Genomic DNA, 25,578 nt, shown 5'->3' on the forward strand with positions numbered 1-25,578 from the left:
CTCATCAGTAGCAGATCAGCCTCAGCTGGATGAGGCATGCGTTCAATGGGAGGGGCTGTGTGCTTTGGAAATAAACTTTAATTTCCTGCAGTCATGAGAATTTGACCTCTTTATCCCAGCAGCACACAGCAGTCTTCATTTGCTCCCTGCTACTTTCATTTTTTTTCTTATTTTTTTTGATTAAAGCAGGAAAAAAGAGGGAAAAGAATGTCCGTACTTTAAAGTGCTGCAAACAGGCCGGGCAGCATTACTTGCCATGAAGGTAACAGCAGTGATTCCTTAATAGGGAAAAGGTCTGACTTTGAATTAGTGATTTCTAAACAGCAGCTTTGCTAAAGCAAACAAAGGCTTCGTCCACACAAGCCAGAGTGTGAGGCTGTAGAGTTCCTAAAAATAAAAAATATCCCACTTGTAACAAAACATACACACCGTCAGATTTTCTGTTTTGGGGATGTAGTTCACAGTATTTTATTAAAAAAGTGCGAAGAAGAAGTAGAAATGTCAGCAGTGGTTGTTTTTCAGCTCTGACTGAAGTTAAGGGGAAAAACCCAGGCAGGGTAAACATTTAATCAGAGATCTTCCCCAAATTATTAGGTACACTCAAATGTTTGCATTGTCAGTTTTATGAAATTTATGAAAATGAGGTTTTACATCTATCCAAATATGAGCCAAGACCTTTATAGAAAGTGTAGGAGTCTATACAGTCTTTGCATTACAATATAAAGCACCTTAAGGTAACTGAAATGGTTGTTTTTGTCTTTTAGTTGACATAGAGTTTAAACAGAGGTTGTTTTTTTTTTTTTTTTGAAGAAATACTGTCAGGAGCCAAAAAGAAAGCTGTATAGCAATCAGCTATCATGTATTAAGCTAGCTTGCCAGTGTAAGTATTAGGTGTGAAAATTTAAATCGGTAAACAATCAGTAATCTTGACTATAATACGATGATTTCATTTCTTTTATGAAATTACGAGGCATGGTGGGGGGTACGATCGTGAAGCTTTACTAAACAATATCTGTATTTTGGTCACAAATACATTTATGTAAAATATATTTAAAATGTCAAAATTTAAATTGCATGAAAAAACAGGCGCGTAGTCGTACTGTGTCGCCTTAAATTGAATTTTCAAGGAACATCATAAATCTTTTCTCCATCCTTTTTTCTCATACTAAAGTAGATTTCAGTCTTAAAATCTTTTTTGGCAGAGCTCATTTTGTGTTTTGGCATTTTTTTACAATCACTTATTATCTTCAAAACACTTTTCCTCGATTTATTTACCTCTCTTTGTATCTTACTTATAGATACACACATGCAACAACAAATCTCCCTTCATCCAGCATGTCAAGGGCCATTAGACAGAGTGGGCTATTCCAAAACACTAAACAGACTCAGTCTATTGAAAAGGTTCTGCTCTTGTCTTGGAACTGAGGAAGAGGTGAAAGCAGAAGATAACAAGTGAGATGAAGAGGAAAAGAAAAAGTAAATGTCGTATTGAGGGTGAGCCTGATTGGTGGTGTCTGTTTAAAAGGACATATTACTTCCATGATCAAGGTTATAAGTATGGATTTAATACATTTATACTTACTCCACCACATACCTTTGATATACCAGCCTGGTCTCATAAAATATTCATTAAAATATATCTGTGAAGGTTCTCAGTCATCCAGGTCATCGTAGTCAAAGGAGCTTGCAAAGAAAAGCGTCTGGACTTCTTTAAGTTGCTTGAAGACGTTTCACCTCTCATCCGAGAAGCTTCTTCAGTTCTAAGGTCAAATGGTGGAGAGTCCCAGATATAAACCTAGTGGGAGTGACCCCCCACAGAGGGACAAAAGGACCCCCTGATGATCCTCTAATCGCCTGAGCCAAGGTGTGAAACTGGGCGTGGGTCCCAATCAGCCAGAGTTTCGGGTATGTTCATTGTGAAACCTGGCCCCACCTTATCATGCGAATTCCTGAGGTCAGATGGCCCAGGATGTGAGTGGGCGTTAAGGCGTCTGGGAAGGGATCTCAAAACTGGATTATAGATGGCAGAGAGTTGGTGTCGTAAACCCCCGCCTCTGTTCAAAGATGGTCGCTCACAGTGGACATAGATGGCTTCTTTCACTCCTCTTTCAAACCATCTGTCCTCTCTGTCCAAAATGTGAACATTGGCATCCTCGAAAGAGTGTCCTTTATCCTTAAGATGCAGATGGACTGCTGAGTCTTGTCCTGTGGAGGTGGCTCTTCTGTGCTGTGCCATGCGCTTGTGAAGTGGCTGTTTGGTCTCTCCAATGTAGAGGTCTGAGCATTCCTCGCTGCACTGTACAGCATACGCCACATTGTTAAGTTTGTGTTTTGGCGTTTTGTCTTTCGGGTGAACCAGTTTCTGTCTGAGCGTGTTGCTGGGTCTGAAATACACTGGGATGTCATGCTTGGAGAAAACTCTCCTGAGTTTCTCTGATACACCGGCTACATAGGGGATGACAATGTTGTTGCGTCTGTCTTTCTTATCCTCCCTCGCTGGTGTCTGATCTTCTTTTTTGTACCTCTTTGCTGACTTTAAGAACGCCCATTTAGGATAGCTGCACGTTTTGAGTGCTTCCTTTACATGTGTGTGTTCCTTCTTTTTCCTTCAGGCTTAGAGGGAACATGTTCTGCCCGGTGGTGTTGGGTCCTAATTACTCCAAGTTTGTGTTCCAAAGGGTGATGGGAGTCAAAGAGGAGGTACTGGTCCGTGTGTGTGGGCTTCCGGTAAACTTAGATGTTGAGTTTGCCGTTCTCTTCAAAGTGCACAGCGCAGTCCAGGAAAGGCAAACAGTTGTCCTTTGTGTCTTCACTGGTGAACTTGATGTTTTTATCCACAGCGTTAATGTGCGCAGTGAAGGATTCCACTTCTTGTGTCTTGATTTTGACCCAGGTGTCGTCCACATATCTGTACCAGTGGCTGGGTACTCTTCCTTTGAAAGAGCCAAGAGCCTTCCTTTTCACTTCCTCCATGTAAAGGTTGGCTACAATAGGTGACACGGGGGAGCCCATGGCACAGCCATGTTTTTGTCTGTAGAAGCCTTCGTTGTATTTGAAATATGTAGTGGTGAGGCAGAGGCCTAACAGTGTGCAGATCTGATCGGGTGTGAAGTTGGTCCTGTCCTCCAAGGAGCTGTCTTCTTGTAGTCGTTTTTTGACAGTCTCCACGGCCTCCGTGGTGGGTATGCAAGTGAAAAGAGAGACTACATCAAAGGACACCATGGTTTCATCTGGATCCAGGGTAAGTTTCTGGACCTTGTCGGTGAAGTCTCTCTTTTCACTTGCATACCCACCACAGAGGCCGTGGAGACTGTCAGAAAACGACTACAAGAAGACAGCTCCTTGGAGGACAGGACCAACTTCACACCCGATCAGATCTGCACACTGTTAGACCTCTGCCTCACCACTACATATTTCAAGTACAACGAAGGCTTTTACAGACAAAAACATGGCTGTGCCATGGGCTCCCCCGTGTCACCTATTGTAGCCAACCTTTACATGGAGGAAGTGGAAAGGAAGGCTCTTGGCTCTTTCAAAGGAAGAGTACCCAGCCACTGGTACAGATATGTGGACGACACCTGGGTCAAAATCAAGACACAAGAAGTGGAATCCTTCACTGCGCACATTAACGCTGTGGATAAAAACATCAAGTTCACCAGGGAAGACACAAAGGACAACTGCCTGCCTTTCCTGGACTGCGCTGTGCACATTGAAGAGAATGGCAAACTCAACATCTAAGTTTACCGGAAGCCCACACACACGGACCAGTACCTCCTCTTTGACTCCCATCACCCTTTGGAACACAAACTTGGAGTAATTAGGACCCTACACCACCGGGCAGAACATGTTCCCTCTAAGCCTGAAGGAAAAAAGAAGGAACACACACATGTAAAGGAAGCACTCAAAACGTGCGGCTATCCTAAATGGGCGTTCTTAAAGTCAGCAAAGAGGCACAGAAAAGAAGATCAGACACCAGCGAGGGAGGATAAGAAGGACAGACGCAACAACATTGTCATCCCCTATGTAGCCGGTGTATCAGAGAAACTCAGGAGAGTTTTCTCCAAGCATGACATCCCAGTGTATTTCAGACCCAGCAACACGCTCAGACAAAAACTGGTTCACCCGAAAGACAAAACTCCAAAACACAGACTTAGCAGTCCATCTGCATCTTAAGGATAAAGGACACTCTTTTGAGGATGCCAATGTTCACATTTTGGACAGAGAGGACAGATGGTTTGAAAGAGGAGTGAAAGAAGCCATCTATGTCCACTGTGAGCGACCATCTTTGAACAGAGGCGGGGGTTTACGACACCAACTCTCTGCCATCTACAATCCAGTTTTGAGATCCCTTCCCAGACGCCTTAACGCCCACTCACATCCTGGGCCATCTGACCTCAGGAATTCGCATGATAAGGTGGGGCCAGGTTTCACAATGAACACACCCGAAACTCTGGCTGATTGGGACCCACACCCAGTTTCACACCTTGGCTCAGGCGATTAGAGGATCATCAGGGGTCCTTTTGTCCCTCTGTGGGGGGTCACTCCCACTAGGTTTATATCTGGGACTCTCCACCATTTGACCTTAGAACTGAAGAAGCTTCTCGGATGAGAGGTGAAACGTCTTCAAGCAACTTAAAGAAGTCCAGACGCTTTTCTTTGCAAGCTCCTTTGACTCATTAAAATATAATTAATTAGTTCGTGTTCATGTACACAAATCCAAACGAGTGCTGTTTAAAGCCTAAATCTAATTTAATGTCCCAATGAAATACTTCTTTTATATACAGGGAAGCAGACGAGGACAGTCAATACACCAATCAGGTTTTAAAAAACCCACCAGAAAAGGAAAATTCATAATTATTCATAATCAGAAATTAGTACATTAAAAATTGTGACAATTTTACATAATGCTGTAACACTGTTAGAAATTTATTTAGTTAAAAATTTTAAATGCTGGGTTTTAGATACACAGTTTTTTTGGGAGTTTAGTGTTCTCTCCGTGGGTCATGAAACTTGTTCTGAACTTTGTAACTCTTTCCCTGATCAACACACATCATATTATAAAAAGAGAAAAAAATCTAAAACTAATAGAAAAATTACAAAAACTAAATAATTTTCAGAAATAAAGACTTTTTTCTATTTAATACAGACTGCTGAAACAAAAAGCAAATCTACAGTGGAAATGAAGTAAAACTAAATTAATTCACTCTATAGTAAGGAGTACACAATGGATGGATGGATGGTAGTATTTGGGTTCATGTACAGATAAAAGCTGGTGATGGGCACATCTCATTGATGTACAACAGTAACAAAAGACAGACATCCCAGACCGACTGTGACACAGACTTCATTGTTCAAACTAAAGCAAACACATACTTGAGCACCACAAACTGTATTGACTGTGACCTTTTCTTTCTTCCCACAGAAACTCACAAGCGAAGAAAATCTCTGCGCAGGAAGTTTGACTCCTTTTCAAAGGAAAAAAAAGAGCGAGGTGAGTTCATGAAACCCCAAACCATAGAAGTGGGTAAACACGATCCCGTCTGCGGCTATAAACTGTGAATGTGTTTCCCCACAGGCTGTTACGCTAAATATTATCATCAAACACAATGTCCCTTCTGTCCGCTGAAGCTACATAACCACATACACCACTGGAGTCCAGTGGCTTTTACCACCACTAACCACTAATGGCCACACATACTTGAAACACTGTTTAAAAAGAACGAGTGGATCAGGAATGAACTCTAAATCCTGGAAGTTTCACTTAGCTGGTGCTTCATTGTTTTTATAACCGCAAGTGAATAATGAATGAACAAACTGCAAGTTTAACTTCTTTAGTAGAGCTATAAGTATCATCTACAATATGTTTGGGATTTTTTTTGCAACAAATGATTACATTTAAACCAAAAACACAAAGAAACTAACAAAGTTAGACTAACAAAATGAAGAACCCCATTTGCACACATTATTTTTTATAATTGTGTTTTTCTGGGTACAAACAAAGTGGAAAAGGGATTTGAATCTGGAACTTTTGGATATTATGGATTGGTTTTTGGATCTTTGATCTACATTTGTGGCATGTGTGCTTCCTCACACCCCTCTTTTGGAGTATTTAGTTAAGTCCATGAAAGCCTGCTCTTTTGAGTCTGAGTCCACTTGGCCTTCGGTGTGAAGTAGTATGAAATCTGATTATTTTTGCCGGATCAGATATTATCCAGTTCTAAACGTGATTTCCATTCTCAGCAGAAATGGAGGAAGGTTTCATATTTCTTCAAGCCTTTGAATTTTCTGAGGGGACCCGTGACTTTCTGCTTTGATTTCCTCCACATTTCTTTTGAACTGCCACCTTGCCATTGTGGTTAAAAAGAGTAAAAGATATACAGAGTCTCATCTCTGCAGATCAAATAATACTTTTAATTTCCTGGGGCTATGGTGCTGGCAATCTTTTTGTTAAGCAATGCGATAACAACACTTTCTCCAAGTCAAAGCGTTTGCTGTGTTGGATGAGACGCTTGTATTTTTAACATGCTGCTCTGTTGTTTTTCTTGTAGACTCAAGCCCCGTATTTGGTCATCATTCTCTGCCTCTACTTTTTATTGGCGCTATTCATGCGTAGCACATCATTCGACTGAGATTTTAAAAATTACAGTGCACACTACAGCCTTGGAAACAAAACATTGAAGAGCTTATGGAATAATCACACAGAGGCCTACTAAGGTTTAGACCATTAAGGACTTTTTCATAGCCAGTAATCCAAACCAATCAACATGGTAATGACTAACCTTATGTTGCAGATGGGCTCATCTCAGATGTACGAAAAAGTCCATTTTTGGTGTCTCCTCCCTGTTATATGATGGCGTTTGAATGTGCCAATCAAGGACCCTCAGCGTTTACGTTTATTGAAGACAATTTAACCTTCATCCTACCCAGTGCTCATGTTTTTATATTAGTGTTGTCAGTGTTAATCTCGTTAAAATGACGTTAACGCCATAACTGCATTAACTTGGCAATCCACCATAACTCGCTAACGGCGGTTTGCCGCGTTAGTTTATATTAGCAATAGTTTATATTAGTCTAACCAAAGCTCTCCTACTAACCAACTATAACCCAACTTCACTAACCCTCCAAACATCACTGATATTTGGTTTTCCATCTTCATTTACTTCCAGATTTATAGCAATTTATAGCAAAGTTCTAGCTAGCTAGCTGGCTTCCTGTCAAGGCCTCAGTCACACAAACCCAGAAACCAATCAGCGATCATCTTATAACCTCAAATAGGTGGCATAAATAGGTGTGCATTCCCCAACTAGTTAGCAAGTGATTGCCGGCTTTTTGCTGTTTGCGATCAATTTCACACTAGCAACTGCCAGCAACCACTACATAATTTCCTCTGGTAACCAGCAGTTGCTGGGGGGGATGGTGACTGGCATTAAGGCCTGTGTTAATAGCACTCAGGGAATACATAATCCCAGAGGAATACACACTTTTTGCTTAACGACCAGTGGTTGCCAGATGTTCACCAACTGGTCCTTAGACCTGGACCGTGTTACTGGGACCAAACTTCTAGCCCCTCTAAACATCATAGATCCTTTTTTTTAAGGATGACTAGATGTTAAAGTTTATTGTCACACCTGGGAGCCACATTAATCTTTTTATTGGAGCTGAAAGAATTTGGACTGTTTTTAACTCTTAATGGTGTTTCACTGTTTGTGTTTATGGAAACTGAAGCAACTTTTTAGACCCTGAAATTACCAATAACATCAGACTAGAGAAGCAGATAGTTTGCTTGTTGAACAAAACAAATTTGAGGCTTTTTGTACTTCTCTGTATTGATTTTTTCATTTCATCTTCTCTTTGGCTTTCTTTGATTTGCTCCTGACCTTTTTTCCCTTCTTCTTGTGTTTTTTTTCCTTCTCCACTTCTTCTTTCATCTTCCTGCTCTAACCCATGTGACAAATCAGATGTTAGCGTGACCTCTCAGAAAAAGATGTTCTCTTTTCTCAGGTGATTATCGCAGCAGGGCGAGATACGAGCCAAAATGCCCAACACTACACAGCACATGCATTGACTGGCTGTCTACGCAGCTCTTTAAAGCCTGCCTCCAGCCTTGTACACACAGTGACTTAGCTCTAGTTAACCCTGCTAATGAAAACACAGAACATTGGGACCTGGCAGCTTTCCTGTTGGCTCTGCTCCTCTACTACTAAAGGCAGGACTGCGTCAAGTAACGGATTACAGAGTGACAATTGTGATCTGCTTGGCATTCGTGTATGCTTGATCATAATGCAGTGAACCAGTAGTTTCTATGTAATTTTCCCAAGCAATAGTTTAAACTGTTGATTCCTAGGAAAATACTTTACAGAGGACAGCCTGTGTTTTTAAAGTCTAATGCTCCAGGAGGTTGGATATTATCACCCAGCTGTTCCTCTGCTAAATATATCCACTCTGTTTTTTTAAGTAACAGATGTTGACCCGAGTACCAGACGTATTTAGGGAGAAAAGAAAAGAAATTCCTGAACTGTAACACTTTGACACAAGCATCTCCCTTCCTGGCAGATTTTTTTTTTATCAACAATTCAGCACATATTAAGACACATTATAAAAAGAGATATTTTGGTTGTAGTTAGTGCAGTGTTTTAAATGATTCTAATTCAGTCTTCTGCTTTGGTGATGGTGGTGTATTTGCTGGGTTTCTATCTATAACTTGAAATTACTCTAATTTTGTTGCTGTTTTTATTTAAGTGAAAGCACACTTGTGCATTGTGTGTAACTGAAATCTGCTGGGCTGATCTGACAGAGTTAATTAAAAAAAAAAACGTAATTAAATCATGTGTTCTAGTTGACATAATACAATTATAATTAAGTTGTTCTAACAGTTCTGTTTTTGGTGAAGATTCCTCTGTATTCATATTTTGTTTTTCAGCTCTTAACGTTTATTTAACCAGGAGATGGGACTCTTGAGATTTAATATTTTTAAATTTGTGGAGGGATGGAGTGGAGCCAGTAGTCAGTCCAAGATTCTTGCACAAGATCAGCCCAGTTCAGCAACAGTTCAGTCTCTATCTTGTAGGTTTATCACTGATATGTTTCTTATTTGCCTCCTCAGTAAAATCAAGGACTCAGTGAACATCTGCTGAGCTTCTGTCTACTCCCTTCTTTTCTTGCTTTCTCTCAGCATCGGACTCATCTTTACTCACTAGTGTTAACAGTCTGGAAAACCATAGCAGAATTACTATAATGCAAATAGCTAGAGAACTATAGACTTGAAAACTCAAATTTCTTATTTCATATTATTTACATCTGTGTGACTTCAAATATATAACATTACTAGTTAATGAGCCTTGAGCCTTTATGAAAGAAAACATGTAGATACTTTTCCCACTACTTCACAACCCTCTTCTAAACGCTCGAACCTCTTCTAAACGTCTTGCTAATCTGGCTGCCCTTCTGTGAGAAGCAACACTTCCCTGCTGCCACAGATAGCTATTAAATCATCAAGTGTTTACTTTAAACAAGCAAACGCTTCCAGTGCAAGCTGCTAACCCCATCACGGTTGGCTTGTGATGCCAGCAAACATGGCCAAATGTCAGGAGTGACTGTACCTCCAAGCAGACGTCAGGACTCAGGACCGAAGAGTAAGCCCCGGCTTACAGATCAAATACAGCGTAAGGCACATCATCAAAAGGTGACATCTTTTCAGTGGATAAAGCCCGTTCCTGTTGACACGCAATGTTGTGTTTCTTTGTGTAGTGTGTTTTCAGAGAAAATCAGTTTCAACTCAGTGTGTCATAAAATTAGAGGTAAATATGATCATTACTGTTACCATTGCATGCTGTATCATCAAATTATACATGCTTACAAAGCGCTGAAGATTTTAAAAAGTTCTCGAGTCGAACTGTCTGTCAGACCTTGCCATATGTTGGGGTTTATGTTTTACTTCTTTTGGGGGCAACTGTTTACCATCAGCACTTTAAAAATAAGTACTTTGGTGTAATCTTAATTGAGATTTTAGACTCTTAACTAGTTTGACTATAAAAATATTTGTATGACTGATCCAGGAAAAGTCTTTGAATGAGTGAATGATTTGGATTTTTCATGTTCTTTACCAACAATAAACTATTTTAAATTATACCGTACTTACCCAGTTTTAAAGAGTAAAGATCTCCTTTTTATTTAGTGCCTGGAGGAGAAGAGGCTGTACAAACTGCAGAGTGAATCCTTCACGTAGTAAACAGCTAGCATCTAGTGTTGCCAAGAAACAGCCGATAAGATTTTTCAGCCTAATTTTATCATGTTTATTAGCTGGAATGGGTTGATATCTGTTTAGCAACTAAAAACAAGTTAGAGTTTAAGTGAATGGTGACCTGCTGTGTAAACAGCTGTGTAATACTTCACAATCTGTTGCGCTAATTACCTTGTAGCTCTGCTCTAGCTTGCACATGTGGCCACAAGCTAATAATAGCTGGCAGCTAGTCAGCAAGGCACTTATCAAAGGGCTGCTCACTACAAAACCTTAAAAACAGGTGTTTTATTTATTTTTTTAATTTTATTTAGAGCTTTTATTTAGAGCCCTCTAAACAAATTTAAACAAATCTTCATGATCTGTGTAGTATGTTAACACTATTGGAAGTAAAAGTCACTTGAACTCCAATTTTGAAAACACAACTTTCTTTCTTTCTTTTTTTTCTTTTTTTTTTTTATAAAGCTCTGACTCGTATTATGAGTATGAGTCTGTGGTCTCGGAGAGAGTCCTGTAACTCTGTCTGCAAAATACAGTATATAATGACCAATGTTGCCCAATTGATTACCCTGGCATTTCTCCTGCGGCGTTGCTATCAGTGTGTGAAGAGTGGGAGAAGAGGGTTGCATTGACAATCCTCTTAATATCACCAACCATTCCCATTTTATTCCGGTGTATCCATATAAATGGCCCACCCTGTATAGTGACTGCAGCTGTTTACCTAAAAATGCAGCCAAAGCGGTTTTTTAAAAAACATTTCAAACAGAAAAATTTACACAACATTTACAGAACAATCAGCTGTTCTGCATCAAATCTGATGCCACACAAATTATTTGTGCCACTCCAAAAAACAATTTCTGTCCACTATGAGATAAAGGAGAACAACAGCCTGATGCAGGCCTGACAACAGGAGATGTATCACTGCTGTAACACCTGTAACATTCAGCAGTCACCTCATTGTTCTGACACACACAACAAAACTATTGACTACACTACACACTAACGACACAAGATTTGCGCTAAACGTCGCAAATGTCTCACATCTCAAAACACCGCCGTCACTCCTAAAACGTCCCGCTTTCTAAACAACTAAATGCCATGTTTTGATTGGTCGACATGGTATATTTTTACACCAATAGGAAAAGGTGGGGTTTTTGTTTTTGCTCACAGGCGGGGAGTGCTTTTGAGCGTTTTCCTTATAAAACACAGTTTTTACTGTTTCTTCCCGCAGTAAATATAAACGTTGGAAAAAAAACCCCATTGCATATATATATATATATATTTTATCATAACTCTGGTTTTACGTGGCCTATCAACACAATTTAAAAACTGGTGTAAAATCCACATTTTTTCCGTCAATTGTTCCGTCTGTCCTGCTCACATCTCCAATGGTTGTACATGTTGTCATTAACGTGGCTTCACTCCACATCAGCCACATAAGGACGCTGTCATAGCCTGTCAACAACGTTGATTAGCTGCGTATATACGAATGTGAATCGCATCATTGGCTGGACTATGGGATAAGGCGGCATCGTTCTAAACACATACAGGAGCAGCCAGTCACTTACTGACCAACACTGCAAAACAGAATTGTTAACGTTTTAATTTTAATTTCAATTCAGGTTAGATTTTTTTTTTTGTGCGCAGCACAGATTTTCTGTGCGCAGAGACCGTGCCAGCAGTGCGCAATTGCACATGCGCGCAGCTTAGAGGGAACATTGGAGCTGAGTAAAATGTGAGTATAAATTAAATGGAGAAGTTTTGCTCACTCCCAATTTTGTCTTTTGGTTTCATTAAAGTAATGTAAATAGTAATTCCTCCTTTGATCTGAGCAATGCAGCTCTGCGGAATAAACTCCCCACAGAACCTGAGTTATTTCAGGCTGAGTCCATCCTGCATCCTTAAGCCCTCACAGGGCATCCTGCCAGTCTGATTTGCCTCTCTGACCTGCTCGGGACTCTCCGGGTGAGACTGTGCACGTGTGCATCCATGTGTTTCCATTCAAACAATCGTGTGCATGTTCACGATTCTTGAATGTGAGTGTGTTAAGTAGATAGAACCTAAATAATCTGCTTCCTGTTTCATGTGTGTGAAAGACATGTCAGCTCAGTGGACCGCTGCTCCTCCACACTGAAAGGAGTCGGCTGAGGTGGTTCAGGCATCTGATTAGGAGGCCTCCAGAATGCCGAGGTGTTCCCTGCATGTTCTATCACGAGGAGGTCCTAGGGTAGATCCAGGACACCCTGGAGCAGTTACACATTTTTGTGTGGCTACATCTGGTATACTCCTGGGCACTACTGGCAGAGAGCCAACAAGCACTTTTTGTACCGTTTGGTGTTTTTTTCCTCTCATGCACAAAATATCCAGATTCTTTTTAGGCAATGCATCTTTTTATCATGAAATAACAACTACATTTTGGCTTTATCACTTTTTGATCCTGATCAAAGAGTCACCAGACTGAATGTCTAACTGGGCCTTCACTAAGGTGGGTGCCAGATAAACAGTCTATGCTTAACCTCGGGAGTGGACTGATGTAGCATAGTGAGACATTTACATTTGGAGCTGATATGTCGAGGAGGAAACTGACGACAGTGACCTCACTCGTACCGTGTTTACCTGCGTGAGCGTGTCTGCTGTAAGCCCGTATCAGTCTGAGTTTGATGTCTGCTGTGTGGCTGCTCTAACAGGATTATCCTGCTCCCAACATTCTGTCTATTCTTACACCGCTTGTCTACTTAAACCTCTTATCCGTTGTGCGAGGAGCTGTGCGATTACGGCGTTCACAGGCTAACAAGTTCATTTCATCATCGCCTATAAACAGACCCTTTAGTTGCCTTGATTCGATTTATCAGTCATTATCTCTGCACTGCTGTAAGCATCCCTGTAATCTCTGCTCCTCCAGGTTCTCACACTCCTGAGTTCCCTCAGTGTTTTGTTAATAACAACTGTGCATTTTAATAAAGATCTGCATCGAGCACTAAAGGCATGGCACACACAATACCTGCATCAGGGGTGGGGAACTCCAGCCCTCGAGGGCCGGTGTCCTGCAGGTTTTAGATCTCACCCTGGGTCAGCACACCTGAATCAAATGACTAGTTCATTACCAGGCCTCTGGAGAACTTCAAGACATGTTGGTGAGTTAATTTAGCCATTTAAATCAGCTGTGTTGGATCAAGGACACAACTAAAACCGGTCCTTGAGGCCTGGAGTTGCCCACCCCTGCTCTACATGTCACTCCTATGTAGTGTAATAAGAGGGAAACAGGCCTTCTTGGTGTTTGTGCTGATGTTGGGGCTTTAGCCTATCCTGTGCACTGGAGAAGACAGAAAATGTTTGATTATTTCAGTTCAGGCCATCTATGCTGTCCTTCTCTTTCATGTTTCTGCAGCAACTTTTGTCTAACTTTTCAATCAACTAGTATTGTACCTACACAAATGCAGTACTAGATCTGAGGCTACAAGTCTTGTCTTTTGGAGGACTGCACACAAGAACATCTGCATTGGTTGTGTATTCACAGACCATTGTAATGAGTGTTGCTTCGATTTACGTGTGTTGTTTGTGCCGATAGCCCATCACATCATGTTATGGGAATATACTGAGAGAGTGAGGTTGTTTCATTTGACATCAAAGTGAAGTTGATCATGACAGTGATTGTTTACCCTGTTGTGTGTGAATGAATATCAGTCACTAACATGGAACTTGGTTCATGCTATTTGCTAATCAGAGCTTTGTCAGCGTCATTAACAGTATAATAGATGGACATTGCCACAATGACATCACCGAGGTTTGCGAAATCCCATTATATCCCTGAGATGATGTTTTTGGCTGACCACTTTATCAGTTAGTGAGTTAGTTCAACTCATCAGCCAATGAGCTGGATCATCCTCCTTTCAGTATTTTTATTTTCCCACTGACTTCTAGATAACCAGAAGTGTTTCTGCAAGTAAACTGGCTTTACTTTTCAGACCTGGGATGTACGTCCATCTCTCTGCTGTATATTATCAGCTTGCCTTGTGATTCGTTGGCTACTATGACTGCAGCACCGGCAAACATATTTGCTCTCCCATACATTAGACAGGCCCATCTCAAACTTTTAAAGTAACACATACACTCCTGTGAAAAGTACACCCCAGCGATTCAGCAGCTTGTAGAGGCGCCTTTAACAGCAATAACTTGAAGGAATCATTTCCGTTTCAGTTTGTGAGTCTCTCACGTCGTTGTGGAGGATTTTTTTTTCTTCTTTACAGCGTTGCTTCGGTTCATTGAAGTTTACATGCATGCATTTAAGGTCTTTCTTTACTTTTTCAGCCATTCTGTTGTAGATTGGCTGTTGTGCCTGGGATCATTGTACTGTTGTATGATTCAGTTTCAGCCAACTTTTAGCTGCCAGACAGATGGGCTCATATTTGGCTCTAGAATACTTTGGTATGCTGAGAAGTTCATGGCTGAATAAACAATTACAAGGTGCCCGCGGCCTGTGGCAGACTGCTGTGTAAACACATAGTGAGTGAAGAAGAAATACTTAGTAGGGCTGTGCAATATGACCAAAATCTCATATCCCGATATTAAATCATCTATCGTCCGATATCGATATAAATCACAAAAATGTAACATTTTCTGTAAATTCTGTGAATCTCGGGCAGCTCAACTTGCGTGAAGTGTTTCCAGCTGCGCGTCATGTAGCTGGAGTTGAGCGTTTTAACAGATGCATGAAACTATACATTTTTAGACATAAGTTGTAACAGCCGCCGTTTTCTTTGTGAGTATTTATTACACGGCGTGCTGCAGTTTGCCTGTTCTAAAGTTTCAGTCTAAGGTTTATTTTTTAGCACCTGACGGCTCTTTTTTGCTTCTCATCCGTAAATACTCTGCATCTTTCACGTGATTCAGTTTATTTTGAAAAGTCTCAACAGGATCTTGAACTTTATTGTGAAAGGTTTGTGTGAAAAATAAAGAAGCAGATACGCGGTGGTTTTACCGTTGTTGTTGCTAACAACAACGCATAAACACAGACGCTTGTCCGTTCATAGTGTGGTTATATTAAATATAAGAGAAAGAGAGAACTTTAAGAAATTAATATAGCCACTGCAGTGACCATCAAAACGATGGAAAAAATGTTGCAGTAAACAGTTTATTTTGCGACACCACGAAACAAACGATAGCGTAAAATGAAACGATAGATGTTTTTATATCGTCAGCCGATATATATCGTTATATCGAACAGCCCTAATTAGGGATGGGTATCATTTAGGTTTTATCCGATACCGGTGCCAAATCGGTACTTTTGAAACGGTGCCGGTGCTTAAACGGTGCTCGAACCGGTGCTTAAAGAATGGAGAACACAAACTTTGTCCAAAAACCTCTCATGTTCAGCTGTTTGTTTGTTTTTTTTGTAAAAAGATAACAATGCCTTTTCTGCAGCTATGGGGCATATATGGTATCACTCTTGGCTGGAAGCAGTGCTTAAACAATGGAAAAAAAACACAAACTTTGTCCAAAACCTCTCATGTTCAGCTGTTTTCCACTTTTTCTTTGGTCATTTTAGCCTTTTTGGCCAGGGTGAAGGGAGTATCTGCCATCAAACAAGAGGACAGCCGCATGTAACTATGATGATGTTTGCTAGTTCACCTTACATGCATTAACGTAATAACGTGGTTAGCCTACTCAACATAAGTTACACTCGAACAACATTAAGCGACTCACGCAGAGAAGAACGGCTGCTGCTGCATCATCATCCGTCATCATTTCTGCTACACTGGCAGGGCTAGGGGCCAGGACTCTATTCTTCGGGTTTTTGGGGGATGTTGCTCCGGGTCCGATAACTGGCAACCCACCCGACGTGCACAGTGTGAGGTCTCGCAGCAAGCTATCAAATACGGCGCATTTCTCGGCTTTTAAAAAAAAACGCTATGCGTCGCCAGGTGTTTCATCGGATTTGAGGTGTTACCTCCTTTGACAGTATCACAGTATCAGCTTAAAGCACTTGTTGCAGGCTGCTGAGTTTGCATATTTTGCTGTGAAGTACAACCAGACTTTTGACCGCTTCGCCTTGGACATTTTTAATCTGTAGCTCTGCTCTAACTGAACGTACGTGCCTGGCCCCGCCTACTATCCTGGGAAACGTAAAATGATTGGCTAGAAGTGTATCACAGCTCAGGAAAAAAAAGCACCGAAATAAAGCACCGAAATGTGCGCTGCTTTTTGGTCTGGTTACTACCGTTTATGTCAGAACACCGGTACCCATCCCTAGCCCTAATACTCAGTGCATCATGGGAAGCCCCCAACACCCTGAGCCTGATCACCTGATCCAGTCCCAACTATGTACTTTATCTAAAGGAAAGTTTTAAACCTAATCTTTAAAGACATTTTTAGAGAGAAGTTTTCTCCTGGAAACCAAACAAGTTGCACTTGTTCAGTCTTTTTCTAAGTGTACTGCCATAAACCTACATATTTAACATGCTAACAGAGACCTGTAGAGTTTGAGATGTAGCTTTTGGATTTTTGGAGGGTTTGTTTGAGCACCTTCCGACCCCAGGGCGAGTTTGCTGGAACGTACACTCCTGGGAAGGTTGTGTTAACCAAAGTAAATGCTTTTATAGGGGCACTGTAACACCAAGGGTATATTTGGTTTTCACAGAAGCGCACAGAGTTCTGTGAAAACTTTAAGATACCCGAATGTGTATATCGACCCTATCTTTGCAATCTAGAATCTCAGATGCAGCTCAGCTTTCCAAAACAGCCAATTGGTTAGGGATATTTATTATCCCCTAACCAAGGAATTTTGCTTTTGTTTCAATATCTGAAAACATCCCATATTTTAGATCCATTTTCGTGTTCATTTGTTGTTTCACAGCATCGCACAACACTGGTGCAAATGTTGCAGAAACCAGGCTTCTGTTGTTCGCCCTAATGATGAAAGTCACATCATCTTCCTGTTTGGATCTCAGATACTATCAGCAGACAAGAATGTGTACTATAAATAAATTAACTCGCTGGAGGCTCCAGTTCTGCTCCAAATATGAGTTACAATGTTAGCGCATTCAGATGTATTTCTCTGCAGTTCTGTTTGTACAGGGGAACAAACAGTAAATCAGACAGATGCTGTTCTTATACATTTTAATCACGTTTCAAGTACAAAAAGAATGTGTTCAAGTGAGGAAGAGTGATATAATAATATTTAACACTTAAATAAGGCATAAAATAAATAGCACTAATATTATTTCCCTATTTTTCATCCATATCGTCTATTTGGATATTCTGGGCAATATGTTTGTTTTCTTCTTTCTACTTCATCCTTGTTTTCTCTGTTGCTTTTATGTGTTCATCATTGCTGGCAAGAAAATAAAATTTTCTCCTCTTTCCTCAGAATCGGCTCCCAAGGCCTTTGGTATCCCGCTCTCCCAGGTCATCGCCAACGACCGGGCCTACAAGCGGCGGCAGGATGCTCTGAAGGAGAGCAGGCGCGACTGCCTCGACCTGGAGGCGAGCGTCCTGCGATTCAGGGCGGAGAAGCGTCAGTTCTTCAATGGGAGCAGACCTCTGGTCAGCTCCTCGTCCATCACAGGAGGAGGTCCGGGCTCGCCGTCTGCTAACTCTGTGGCACCGGCGCCAATTTCTGACCCTCAGAACAAACCGCTGTCACCCACGTTTCTGGATAACACCGGACGAGGACAGAGAAGGGTAAGATTTCTTTGAGTGACAACACACGCACAAAAACAGTGGACATGTGTTTCTTTCTGCCAGATTTAGTCTCATTCACCGTGAGGATTACATGTATGTGCTGTACTCAAGGCCTCCACACTAATCTCTGAGTGCATTTCTAGCTTTTTTTAAATATTTCCACAGCAGTACGTTTGTAGTAAAAGTGGTGTGTGCACCTACATTTCTGTGTGTTTGTGTGTGTGTGTGAACCCGTCTCTGCTAGAGGCCATTACACTCTGTAATTTCTTTTCATGCCGATCTGGAACCAGTGGTTATGTAAAGCTTGTAATGAGTATGATTACAGCCATATAACTGTAATCGAATCTGAACCAGCTATCGAGTGCAGGCGATAAGAGTCGGTCATTGAGGTAAACAGCAGACACAGCGCTGCCTCAGTGGTAACATTTGATAGAAATGAGACTTTAATGTGATTCTGATGATTATCTTCATTACTCGTTATGAAACATGCATTTTTTTGTGTTAAATTGTTCTTTTAATATTACTCTTTATAGTTATATTCTTGGTCTACCAGGTGTTTTTTTTAAGGTGCTATATAAATAAACAATGATGATGATGATGATAAATGGTTATTTATTGCTAATCTGGGAATGGATTGTATTGTAACATAAAAAAAAACAATTTCTGTATAAAACGTTTTGAATAATTTCTGTGAAAATCTGCCTCCAGTCATCACAGGCTGCATCTTCAGGTCAGATATATTAGTGATCAGTGGGAGCAGGCACTAAATCTACTAACACAGTGTTTGTCACCAGGAAAGGCCTTGGTATGGAAATCTCTCTGCAGCGAAGCAAGCTGCTGATTTCCTTCTTATTGCCTGTTTTTGAGTGGCTTTTGATACAGCTTTTGGAGCAACTGTGGGCATATAGAACAGCTACATACATCCCTACATACAAGTGCATTTTACAGGCAAAGAACAAGTAACAGGCAACTCTGAGCCTTGTAATCTTGCATAAATGTGCCACTTTATGCCATACCATAAATACTAAGAATGCTTTTTTTGTTAAGGATATTGATTTTCCAATAAGATTACTGGTGGAATGGAAATGTCTAAAGCATTGCAGGTCTTTGTTTAAGGAAATAAACATGTGGAGATCTTGAATCATGAATATATTATCATGAATAATAAAGCAGCGGGAGCTCACTGGTGTTGTCACCAGTGCAAGAGAACCTGCTGTAAGGACACCTTGAAATATTATTTGATTTTGTACCGGAGCAACGATGACAGCATTAGACAGTGTTATGATGGATGATAGACGGGGATGGTCTCTCTCACATAAGTATTACAGCTGTGCAAAACACCGAGCTGCACATGAAGTGGATAACTATCCTGGATTTCAAACAGAATGACATGGCATAGCAGGTCATTTGCAGACTTTCGCTAATATTCAAAATGTGTTTCTGATGAAGGTTAAGATTAGAAAGAAGCAAATCATTAGATCAACAAAGGTCAGCTTAAGTAATATTTAAGAGTTTCTAAATGCATGAAGTCTTCTGGATGATCCTGATTTGCAGAAAGTACACTGTAAACCCGAATAAGTTACCAGAACTTAAAAAAATTGAGGCAATCGATTGCCTCAATTTTTTTGAGTTGATCAACTCAAAAGCCAAATTTTTCCAGAACATAAAAGTTTGGATTACATGGTACTTGTATCTTTTGAGAACGGTCAACTCAAATATTTGCAGTTAATATGACTTAAAGTTTCAAGTTTACAAATTCAAAGAAATAAGTTCACAGAACTTATAAAAAATAAGTACACAACTACAACGTTTTTATGTTAACAAAACTCAAATGTTTATTAGTTTGTGTTGTCATTATTTTAAGTACACGTTAGTCAAATATGTTGACTACTTGATACTTAAAAACATGTGACCCAAAACTTAAAATTTTTGAGGCAATTGATTGCCTCAATTACACTGAGTATCGGTAACTTAATATGCAAAAGTCATAAACATCTGCCATTGAACAGTATCTTGCCTGCTCCCTTTTAGCACTATGTTGAAATTAAATACATTTTTAAAAAAAATTTACATAAATTAAAAATAATTAACAAAAACATTTATAAATTAAAATAAGTAGACCAAAAATTGTTTAGTCAGGAAAACTGTCAGAGTAATGAAAAATAATAATTAATAATATCAAAATGTGCTTTTGGCTCTCTGGCTAATATCTGAATAAGACAACAAGGCAGCAATTTGAGTGAATTACAATGCTATTTGTTTTACATTAACCAGTATCAAACAGTGAAATTTAGGTCATCTTGCGCAGCCCACAATGTTTTGGAAATAGTATTACGAAAAACATTAAAACATACAAAACATTAGTGTTGCTTTGCATTATGTTAATGAGAACAAAGGCACGTTGTATAGTTTGGACCTATTGGCTGAACACCTGTAGAGTAATCTAATAATGTTTTGAGGCATTATTTAGATGAAAGGAGAGAACTTTGAACTAGCCTTTTATAATGCTTCACCCTGCATCCTTCTTTCAGATGAGTTCCTACATAACCAAGTCATTCTTGAGGGTCTGTAACCTGGGTGACAGTTTACCACTTTCTAGACCAAATAAAATCTTTTGAGTAAATTCTAAAGTGTTGGTCAGGGCTTTGGGGTAGCTGAGGTGAAGTGCATAGATCAGTCCAAACATTACTAGGAAGGCTTCACCAAATCTGGGGAGACTGAACACGGCATCACTTTCAATGACGACAGAGATTTTCACAGGTTGGTAGTGAACTGGACTTGTTGTGTGATGGTCACTGATGACAGTGAAGAGGGCCACTTCAACACCATCAAGCTCCAACTCATCAGATTCGTCCTGAATTAATGAAAAAGAGATACTAATCACAATCTAACCCAAGAAATACAACAGACGACATATAATTTCTCATTTTACCAACTCCCACTGAGATCCAATACCTCTTTTACAAGGGAGACCTGAGTCTCACTGTAAGAGGTGAAAAACAGAAGATCCATGTTCTGCACACATAAATCAGCTAATTCACCAGAGAATCAAGTGGTGTGAGATAGACTGAAACTAAGCTAAAGGAAATACACAGGAGTAGACTAAACAAAGGTAAGTCCAAACAGTGCATCAAAATACATGTTTGTACTTTGATGCACTGTTTATATACACAGTAGTATCTGTTAGATACTTAAGGACACTCACAGTGCAGGTTCTGAAAAATCCAGAGACATCCTCATGCAGATAGACAGGAAGGGCAGGGAGAACGGTAGTGCACTTGGTGTGGATATCATGGATTTCCTATTTCCAGATAAAAACAGAATTTTATATACTGGTGAGTTTACTGAACAACAACAAAAACAACAGTCAAATCAGAACATATGTCCACAAATAACCTGTTCACATCTTTAATACAGTCAGACAAATAGCAAACACAAAGTGGAGTAATAGCAAAATTCAAAAAGCTCATTTAAATCATTGAACCTGTCCAATGTTCCACTGGTTCAACCTATGAAATGTGTAACAATCTATTATTACCTGTTCATTGTGAATTCTTAGAATTTCAGCCAGGGCATCTGCTGTCTTCCCAGTTTTTGATGCCCGGGCTGAATAAGGTCATCAGTCGAGGAAGATGGCGGTCAAGTTCAGCGTAGAATGTATTGGGCAGGTTCTGATTTGTAATCCGCTGAAACTCTGCATACAACTACAGCAGAAGGACAATACAGTTCAATTTGAAGAATCTCACACATCTTTATAAAGCAGCAAAAAGCTGCCACATGAGTAAGAATTACAATTTTCATTTTAAACAGAGCTGATCCATATTACCTCAGACTCCATTTTTAGAGCAGGCCAGAGGTCCAAGAGCTCCTTCACAACCCTAACCCTGCACATATAGTTTAAAATATAGCGTTTCTAACAAGAAAACTGCTTGAAAGCACTCTCACTGCAGACAGGCATCTCCGTTGTGTAACTGCAGGGACAACGGGCTTGTTTGGACCCAACTATTCTGAGTCATGAGAGGGGGTTTAAAAATTTAGAGAGATTAAAATACTTTGTTTTATACTAGGCGACCAGGCGCCACCTCTAGAACAAGTAGTATCTAACTTTTTAAACAGCCTGCGACCCTCATTACAACAACTTAATGCTAGCTCTGCAAGCGCAAAGTTTCCTTCGGGGAGAGCAGCAAAGCACATAAAAAACACGGACCGACATTTCTGCTATTCTTTTCGACACGCACCCAAAATACAACTAAATATTCGTATTTTAACAATAAACTAATATCAACATTGAAAACTTACTGTAAGTCCAGTGATGCTAGTTGCTGCCATTAGGTCCAACTTTCTCCAGTCGTCCGTGTTGCCTCTTTGGTGCTGTTCCCGCCCATATACCTTTACTTCTTCTGTGTTTCGTATTAATGCTCATTAGCGCCGCCTTCCGCTTCGGAGGGTGAATCAGAGATTAACTCGGAATAAAAATTGATTCCTGCAGCTGCTCAACACTTACGGAAAAAATTAAAAATATATATGTAGGACACAGTGATAAAACAATGAATATTAAAATAAATACATTTTGTCTTCCACTAATGCATTTAAGACAATTTGATTTTACTTATTTGGTGAAACACTTTGAGATTTTATTGTATTTTAGCATGTGCTACATAAATTAAGTTTATTATTAAATCCTACCTACTTGAAACAACAAAAATAACAGGACTTTACCATTCTTATATGTCCTAACTTAACTGTGTTACGTTGTGCTTAAGTTATTATTTTAAGTGATGCTTACTTAATATAGAAATAGTTCAATTCAATCAAATATTATTAGTTTCATTTACTCAAAAAGAAGAACATGTTATACGAACTTGACATATTTAAGTTAACAGAACTTTTTAAAGACTTTGAGTATACACTACTTAATCTGTTTAATTACTTTGAACATTCGGGTTTACAGTGTAGGAAAAAGTGGGCCTGTTGTGGAGGGCCGCACCAATAAGTAGGACTGGATCATTTGTTTTATCAAAGGATGAGAAGCTGGGACTGTTGTGAAGGGATACATCAATGTGAAAAGGTGGGCACTTAATATTTCTAAGGGGCCACATGAATAATGGGGATTGTTGTTGAGGGCTGGAGCAATAAGCAGGGCTGGGCAATTAATATTTCCAAGGACTGATAGTTAGGAGGACAGGGGGACTGTTGTGGAGAGCCACACCAATTAACTTATAAAGGCCCTCCACAACAGATCCAATTTCTCAGGTGGCTCCTGCCCACCTGCTCAGGATATGTGGTTGTCTGCCCTCATTATCAGCTGTGGCTTGTCAGTTTCCACCTGTCACAAATTGTCAGTCAGAGTATTCGATGTGTATGAACATAGTGAATATAAAGGTAACACATTACTTTTTTATGAAGTTATGATGCTAATGTGTTGGTCACCCAAAATCCCATAGAACACCTGGATTTGCCCCAGAGCGCACCATTTGGGAAACACTGGCTGAGACCCCCGAAATGAAGAAAATTAGGAGTGGAAGTTGAAACAGTGCATATCAGATTGTATTGCACAGTTGATTACATAAATAATGAATAAAAAGCATGGAAATGATGGCATAAACTAGTGTAAGTTTGCAAATAACGGTGGCTTTTCACTGATTTTTGCATAAATAAGGCCAAACTGCACATTTATTGTAGAAAACACAAATGAGTCATGTTCAGATGGAGGAAACATCTTCTCATTTCTGCAGTATGTTGCTGGACTGAGCTGTGAGGAATTTCTTGATGTTCCTCCAGAAACTATTTGCAGGCCATAGACATGTGATTTATATTTCTGTGGTATTCGGCTCCTCTGACATTTACTGCATGGTAACATCAAGACAAGCGATAGGAGCTGACTCTTCTCCTCTGCTGGCCTCTTCTCCTGCCATCCATCTTCAAATGTACTTTCCATTTTCTGTCGTCAGCGTCCCTTTGTCTTTCTCACATCTCATTTTCCTCTCTCGAGCCTGCGTTGTCATCTGTTGTGAGCTTTTTTCCATCCCATTATCACCTCATACATATTTGCCTCAGCTTTCAGTGTCTCTTGCTTTTTTTCACTGCCTTTCCTCGTTGTTTTCTGTGCTGGAGCATTTGACCTCACACGCTACTTTGTAAAACTGGAGTTTAGTAATTAATTATGGATTTTCCTACATATCTGGACCTTGTTCTGTTAACAGTGGTACAAATGACTATGTGAGATGAAAGTCATAGCTAATAGTGACAAATCGACAAAGAAATACCACCGATCGTAACATTTTCGCTCATTTTTAGTGACCTAACAACACATCACTCACACCACTTTCAATTGCAGCACACGGTCGTTTTAATGGAAAAAGCCCTAGCTAACCCACAAAGAGCTACATAGCTTATCACCAAACAGCACTCAGTCAAACTTCACAACCAGCTAGAGAACATGATGAGATATTTAAGCGCTATAAAGGAAGTTATCATCTTTAGGGACCGGTGGAGACCAAAAACTGAGCTAAAAAGAGAATAAATATTGTACTTTTTTTTTAAATTATGAACATATTATAGGCATATATAAACATTTTTTGCTCCACAGGGTGGTCTATCAGTGGACTCGATCTCTGACCTTGTAGAGAGTCAGTCTCGCCTGCTTGAAGCGCTGCAGCTTTCCCACCCGGCTGAACTGGAATTGATCAAGTCTCCGGGTGGCAGCTCGTCGGAGGGGAGGACCCAAACCAAGCTCAGCCTCAACCCCATCTACAGACAGGTGCCTCGGGTGCTGGAGAGGTGCTGCAGTCACATCGAGACCTATGGTGAGGCTTTAAGTCCCCCAAATTTTCAGCCTTTCAGTGTTGTTTATTTGAGTCCATCCATATGTAAATTTTTAAAAGATGGTGTGTGGTAACATTTTGTATTCCAGGTCTTCAGACTGTGGGTATCTTCCGAGTCGGCAGCTCCAAGAAGAGAGTGAGACAGGTTAGGATAATTATTCCAATTAATTTAATTAAAATAATAAATTAATTTAAATAATTTTTATTTTCCACTAATAATATACCATTAATATTCTGAGTTTTTGTTGTTGTTTATTTGGGGTCCAACACCTCCTGATGTGCTGATAACTGAGGAAAAAAGCTGGAAAAAATATACAGAAACTCGTTCATTCACATTTTCCCTGAAAAAAAAAAACGTGGATTATTGCCAGCAGTAGAGGAGTGGTGTAGGTCTGCATGTCCCCTGATTCACCATCGTGTGTTTCCTGTCGGTCTAAGCTGGATGCACGAATATAAAAATAATCTTTGAGCGAAAAGCTGATGATGTGTGAGATCCTGTTTTTGAGAAATGTGTCCATCGGGGAACCGTGGCCCCGTCGTGACCCGAACATGAGTTTGAAGGCACTGTCGTTGTTGTTTTTAAACACTAATATGTGTTTGCGTGCGCGCTCCTCAGCTACGGGAGGACTTTGACGTGGGCGTTGACGTCCAGCTGGATGAGGAGCACAGTGTCCACGATGTGGCAGCACTGCTCAAAGAGTTTCTGAGGGACATGCCGGATCCTCTGCTGCCCAGAGAGCTCTACCCCGCCTTCCTGCATGCCAATTGTATGCATGCACCCCCCAATACACACATACAGACACACACAAAAACACACACCGGCTTTAATGATTGAGT

General features: G+C 40.3%; 1 protein-coding gene and 1 long non-coding RNA gene across 3 annotated transcripts in view; one reads left to right on the forward strand and one right to left on the reverse strand.

The window, feature by feature from the left end:
• arhgap36 (Rho GTPase activating protein 36) overlaps positions 1-25,578 on the forward strand; it is an 82,749-nt gene that overhangs the window by 49,823 nt on the left and 7,348 nt on the right. The window contains exons 3-7 of the mRNA XM_024801929.2: positions 5,423-5,491; positions 17,604-17,917; positions 24,507-24,723; positions 24,831-24,886; positions 25,358-25,508. Coding sequence (XP_024657697.2) covers positions 5,423-5,491; positions 17,604-17,917; positions 24,507-24,723; positions 24,831-24,886; positions 25,358-25,508 — 807 coding nt within the window. The remainder of the gene's footprint in view (positions 1-5,422; positions 5,492-17,603; positions 17,918-24,506; positions 24,724-24,830; positions 24,887-25,357; positions 25,509-25,578) is intronic.
• LOC143416167 (uncharacterized) lies at positions 19,727-22,872 on the reverse strand. 2 transcript variants are annotated; one of them, XR_013096549.1, is made up of 3 exons: positions 21,456-22,872; positions 21,123-21,218; positions 19,727-20,771 (listed from the first exon to the last, which is right to left on the reverse strand). It is a non-coding gene; the product is annotated as an uncharacterized LOC143416167 (long non-coding RNA). The 2 variants fall into 2 exon arrangements; XR_013096547.1 differs by having other exon boundaries at positions 21,123-22,872.

Source organism: Maylandia zebra, linkage group LG3 (genome assembly GCF_041146795.1).
Source record: "Maylandia zebra isolate NMK-2024a linkage group LG3, Mzebra_GT3a, whole genome shotgun sequence".
Classification (NCBI taxonomy): Eukaryota; Metazoa; Chordata; class Actinopteri; order Cichliformes; family Cichlidae; genus Maylandia; species Maylandia zebra.